Source organism: Galleria mellonella, unplaced genomic scaffold (genome assembly GCF_026898425.1).
Source record: "Galleria mellonella isolate WM207_F2 unplaced genomic scaffold, CSIRO_AGI_GalMel_v1 utg117, whole genome shotgun sequence".
NCBI lineage: Eukaryota > Metazoa > Arthropoda > Insecta > Lepidoptera > Pyralidae > Galleria > Galleria mellonella.
In genome coordinates, this window is record NW_026441980.1 from 9,147,541 (window position 1) to 9,153,903 (window position 6,363).

Below are 6,363 nucleotides of genomic sequence, written 5' to 3' on the forward strand. Positions count from 1 at the left end.
AGCCAAATCTTGTGCTTTAATTACATCCCAAGTGGAAAAAAATTATTGTGTCTAATAATCATAATTGTCTGTTAAAATATAAAAATTTAAAATGCCTATTAAGTAACAAACATGGTAGTAGTATCAAGAAACAAAAAAATGTTATACAAATTAATTTAATAATATTGCATGTTCTTGTAACTTGTAAATTTTAAGATTTTCTACACAGAACGCGGTATCCAATATCCATTTAGGTCTCATTTCGGAGTTGAAACGATGCATAATCGTAATATTGAACTTGGCTCTCATTACACATTTATGTTTTTAATGAGATATTACTTTTACTAAACACTAGCATGTCGAGCTTTTCAATTATGCTGTATTTTTTACTTTTGTGTATATTTTACGCGATATCTTCTCCAAAGATTGACAAAATTAACAATTTCAATTGCTTTTACTGTTTAATTTCAAAATATTTTCCAAAATAATTTTAGAGATCTATATAAAAACGAAGTGTTATTTTTTTGTATGTTTTATTAGAAATAAAATTTCGAATTTACAAATTTAATAGGAAAAAGTTTGTTGTAAAGATATTAATTATACCACTCACTTGATTTTGCGGTTGACAAGGTTCTATGCCGACACATTACCTACAATGCCATACCGTTCAGTCTCAGTGATAAAATTTTATTATTCCATACACTTACCAGTGATATCGATATATATCATAGTTAACTGCGAGGTGCGCAAACGATATCCCGAAGGCAAAATTGGCATCTTTTCTGTGAGGTCGTGCTGATCGAATTAAATATCTTGTATCGACTACATGTATCAAATTACTAATTATAATTAATGTACTTGTTTCTGTCAGATCGACTTTGAAGTGGTCTCCCCTGAAAACTATCGTGCTAAATTCCAGGTGTATTCATCACAATGGGCTAACTGACCTGCCTTTTTATTCTCACCTATCATACCTCACTGGTATCTCGCGAGCGAATGACATTAGCGCCGGCAGGATTACCACTCCATTATCATCCATTAAAAAAATCGGATAAGTTGTCCCAAGTGTACATACTCGTCGTAAATTTTGAGCGTAGTGTTTTCAGTTATGACCGGTATAGTTGTAACATGGGCATTAGACATGATTTTAGTCTTGTCAATATTCATCTTAAGCCCTACCTTTTGAGAAGCACTATTAAGGTCATTGAGCATATTATTCAAGTTCTCCAAGGAATCCGTCATGATTATCAACGGCAAATCGAAGGTCAGTGATATATTCGCCATATCTATTCCAGTCCAGTAGTTTGAAAACATCTTCCAATGCAGCTGTGAAGAGTTTCGGGGATAAGATGTCACCCTGTCATACACCTTTCTGTACTGGGATGGAATTCGTACCCTGATTCTGTATTCAGATAGACATAGTAGCCTTACTGTACATACACTTCAATACTTCGATATACCTACAATCAATCTGGCATCGCTGGAGGGACCGTAGTACCATGTCATGCCCATGTCTCGACCAAATCAAAAACTGTCTCATAGTCCACAAACGCTCAATGTCAGATTATACTGTTCGATCTTTCAGTTCTTGTATAATTTGCCATAATAAATACATCAAAAATATATTCATAGCACACATCACATAGCTCGAAGAACCGACAACCGATGGGGAAGAAAGGTTTTTGAATGGCGACCACGTACGGGTAAACGCGGTGTAGGACGATCCCCCACTGGATGGAGTGATGACCTGAAATACGTTGCAGGAAGTCAGTGGATGCAGGTGGCTCAGGACCGTTCTTCATGGCAGTCTATGAGGGAGTCTTATGTCCAGCAGTGGACGGATAATGGCTGAAATGGTGATGATAATGAAGCAGCAATACAAACGGCAGCGTACGATTGTAGTAATCAATTTAGTATGAAAATTAAAAACCGGTAGTTAAAGTTTATTGTTCTTTTAATATTAATTTTATATAAATACCTCATCACACACACAAGCGTTACCACAGGTGTTATTTATCCTATAAAAATAATAATGCTATCTTACATCGTTGGTATAGAATGATGGCATTTAAAATATCACGTAGTTTCCACTTTTAATTAAGTTATTCCACTGATTATTCTATTATAGCCTTGTTTTATGTATATTTATTTATAGATTACAAATGATGGTATTTCTATAAACTTATTTTAAAAAAAATATGATCACGGGCCAATTAATAAAATAAATTATTATAGCACTATAAGTTGCACCCCTTGCCCTTATGGTTTTAAATAAAAAAATTGTAAAAAAATAAAGTACCTATTTCATAAAGTATTTTTTCAAATCTGCAATTACCCAGCAAGTATTTTTTTAAAAATGCCTACATCAACAATATTTACATATACAGTGTAACTTTCGTAAATGATACTATAGTAGATATTTTTCAAACTTGTATATATACTATTATGGAATCGTCATCATCATTTCAGCCATTTTCTGTCCATTGCTGGACATAAGCCTCCCCCATAGACGGTCATGCCATAACGAACGGTCCTGAGCCACCTGCATCCATTGACTCCCTGCAATGCATTTCAGATTGTCACTCCATCTAGGGGGGGGGGGGGGGGGGTCGTGCCACCCTACCTTTTATGTAATATTGATATAAAAATAGCATTTTCATTTATTTCATATTTTATAAATCTTACACAATAATGGCAATGTAATTTATTTATCGAATGTAATATATTAATCGGTAACAATCTACTTACATATAAATATATGTGTTTTCTCTATGAAGTAGTAATATGCTACAAAACCTTATCAGCTGAACAAATTCTTTTTGTAATACGTTCAGAATTATTACCCGAGCTGTAGTAATCAATCATAGTACATTATTGTTATTCGAATATATCAATAAAATTCTAACTATTTATCACAAAAATTTATTACAACAGCATGATAATAAGGTATAAAAGTACAAAATACATATCACAAAATGACTATGAGTATTTCTTTGCTTCAGTTGACTAATTTACTGAGCTGGCTGTTGGGGTTGAGGAGGAGCGGTGGCAAGATAGGCGAGAGCGCGCTGAATGGGCTCCGGTACTGGAGGAGCAGTAGGGAGATGAGCACCTTGGGGTTGAAAGCCGTTCTCATCAGCAACGTAAGACAGCTGAATGTTTCCATTATCCCCGGGATATTGAAACTGTCCTTGTACTTCTAAAGCTTCAACGTCTCCAACCTTCTTCAAGTCACCTTTCTGGTCTGCACTAATTCCATTTCCTGTCTCGTATGAGTATTGGTATGATCCGTCACCGTTGACTTGACTGTCTTGTCTTAAAATAGGAATAGGCTCCGTTGGTGCCTGGGATCCTTGAGGAGCCGCTAACGCCACCGCCGCCAGAGTCGATATCAATACCTAAAAATAAATTATTTATTATTTCACCAGTAAGACCATACATAATGTAGACTATAGTAATGTACAAAAGACGATCTTATCACTGACATTCACTTCGTAACAGTGTTTGGTTAGAGGAGAATTAATATAACCGAAAAAGCGCACAATTAATCCAATTGTATCAATTTGAATTAAATTTGGATCACTAATGAGTAGGTGTTTCATTCATATACAGATTAGAGTTATTTGCATATTTATTGTTCAACCACACACACTTAATCGTGATTTATTCGTTCAAGTCACTGAACTTAATGATAACACTGTCAAGGTGAACTGTAATCCGAAATAATCGTATGCACAATTACAATAAAACACTTACAATAGTTTTCATTGTTTGAATTATATGATTGGTAATTGAACTGGGAAGATACCGTATGTCAACTGATGAAGATACATCTTGACAATTTTATTATATATACTCAGTACCACATGGCCACCTCCCTGCATTACTAATTTCACAATTCATTGCTATGTCGCAAAATCCATGAAATAAGTAAACAGTAGATGCATTACCTCAATGCGTAATGTCATATTGGCGGGGCGCAGTGTAATAGTTGTCAATTGTCAACAAAACTAACAGACTTTTCATTAGTTCCAGCACAGTCTCATAGAAAGCACTTCTCATGAATCCTTTAAAAGAAACGTGCACTACATAGTAATATTAAAATTTCTAAGTTATATTATTATAATATTTTAAATTATCTTATAGTTAACTCTGGATATAACCTTTTCATGAGCCATATTTCATACAAATTAATCTAACTTTATTAAAATAATTTAGATGCAATTGTAATTAATGTTGTATACGCATATAACATACTTTTTGCTTTATCGGCATGACACTATAAATAATATGTAAATATTTAAACACAACAAACCATCAAATAGAATATACATATATATATATATATATATATATATCCTATGAACATTCAAAAAAGTCCCTCTATTGGTTCCTTCAAGAAAACTTTTAAATCACATCTTTTTAATATCACTTAATTATTACTATCAGTATTGAGTACAAGATTGTCATGAGTGTGTTCTTATTTATTTAATATGCTTAAAACGATTTATTTTAGAAAAAAAATCACCTTTGTTTACATTGTCATTGTTTCTAATCGTTATTATTACTTTATGTTTAAGTGCAATAAAGAATATTATAGTGAACAAAATCATTCTGATTATGGTCAACTATAAGTTAAAAAACAAAAACGCTCAAAACTGTATATATTTAAATTCTCAAAATTATAATTAATAAATAACAAACAAAGTCTCATATATTAATTTATAATAAGTGGGATTATTTAGATTTAAAATGATTAAAATAAAATCCATGTCGGAATAAATATTACAATAATAATATATTGTATATTATAATAACATAGGTATGACTATGAAATTACAGTATCCAGTTGCACAACATTGTCGTTCTTAAAAACGGTAACGTATGAGGGAAACCATGGCTACCATATGGTATTCTATGATATTCATGATGTTGTTTACACATATATTCGATCATTACCACTTTCCATTAGGTAGGTCGTCAGTCTATTTTCCGTTCTAAATTGAATTGAAAATATAATAAATGAAATAAATATTATATGCATTTGATACATACAAATAACATGAAAACTATTTTAGATATAATACTATACTACGTATTCATTCTTCCATAACATCCCACCAGTAAACTTCCCTATTTGTATCAAGTTTTATTTCTCTTAAATTAGTGAATAATTAACCAGTGATCTTTATTAGCTTCTAAAATGTATGATAACACATTGTATTCTCATACTGTCTCCATACAAACAAAGGTTTTGACTCTATCATAAAAGTTATAGTGTCAGGGTAATAATAAGCTATTTATCATATTTTTATTTTTCTATTACGAAAATAGACTTGTGCCCAGAAGTGGAACATTAAACCCAAAATTTAAATAATATTCTAAATACATATTTATAACATATTTAAATTAGGATTGTTTGTAATTGGATATGTTGCACTCTAGCATCTAAATTACTCATCCAATTTTTTAGTCACTTATTACGACAGAAAAATCCATGTTACATTGCTGTCGTTGTTGCACTTTTTATTTTAATAATATATTATACTAATAGAATGCGAAAAGAATCCTTGTAGGTCCAGGTGAAAGTTCGCATACAATGGCTAAAAATCAAACCACAAGACGGTTAAAATTGACAAGCCTTGCATCATAGCATCATTGTCAAAATATTGCGTTATCCTATGATGTCACTAGAAAACTTTGCTGTCCTTGGTCATCGTTGTCTGGGTTTCTTAAAACTATATTTCTATGAATATTCAATTATTGTATAGTTAACCTTTAAACTATGTAAAGAACTAATGTAAATAATACCAACTACCTACATTAGATGCACACAACCACTATTTTGTACCGACAATTGAGGTGAAATTCACGAATAATGTTCGTGATAGCATCAATTTTGCAATATATTATATGCACAGACATTTCGAATATAGAATTAAGACAAATGAAGTCGAGTGATTATCGACTTCATTTGTCTTAATAGTCGAGTAACACTAAAAGAAATAACCAAGAATAAGAAAAAAAAACAAGAAATTTTAAGGCTGTGTAATATAATAATAATAATCATCATATAAATTTGTTTTTAATATATCATTAAAATCATCAAAGCCATTACATATCATACATACATATAAATAAATACTACAATTAAATTATGTAATATTTTTACCACGATTAAAAAATTAATACGAAATTATTGAAATTGATTTTGAAAAGCATTTCATAATTTATTTTATCAAATTGCTTTTCGAAACTAATTTTAATAATTTCTTAATAATCACATAGAAAATATATAATAGAGCAAAAATTTTTCTCCGCAAAAAACACACGGTCATGACAAAATTAGTATAAGACAAATATGGAAGTATATCCATATATATA

The 6,363-nt window shown here is 31.2% G+C and overlaps 1 protein-coding gene across 2 annotated transcripts; it reads right to left on the reverse strand.

Annotated features, from left to right (window-relative positions):
* Positions 1 to 2,863: 2,863 nt before the first annotated feature.
* LOC113511684 (endocuticle structural glycoprotein ABD-4-like) lies at positions 2,864 to 3,898 on the reverse strand. Of its 2 annotated transcripts, none has more exons than XM_031913606.2 (2): positions 3,465 to 3,654; positions 2,864 to 3,377 (listed from the first exon to the last, which is right to left on the reverse strand). In XM_031913606.2, the coding sequence occupies exons 1-2, from the start codon at positions 3,579 to 3,581 to the stop codon at positions 2,991 to 2,993; spliced, it is 504 nt and encodes a 167-aa protein (XP_031769466.1). In that variant the 5' UTR covers positions 3,582 to 3,654; the 3' UTR covers positions 2,864 to 2,990. The 2 variants fall into 2 exon arrangements, with proteins under 2 accessions (XP_031769466.1, XP_026751170.1); XM_026895369.3 differs by lacking the exon at positions 3,465 to 3,654 and adding an exon at positions 3,736 to 3,898 and having other exon boundaries at positions 2,871 to 3,377.
* Between the last annotated feature and the right edge of the window lie 2,465 nt (positions 3,899 to 6,363).

Bases quoted from the DNA above. Each gene is read 5' to 3' on its own strand.
- LOC113511684 (XM_031913606.2), bottom strand. From the start codon at position 3,581: ATGAAACACCTACTCATTAGTGATCCAAATTTAATTCAAATTGATACA. The intron at 3,378-3,464 runs GTCAGTGATAAG...ATTTATTTTTAG, and splicing joins AACACTGTTACGAAGTGAAT to GTATTGATATCGACTCTGGC.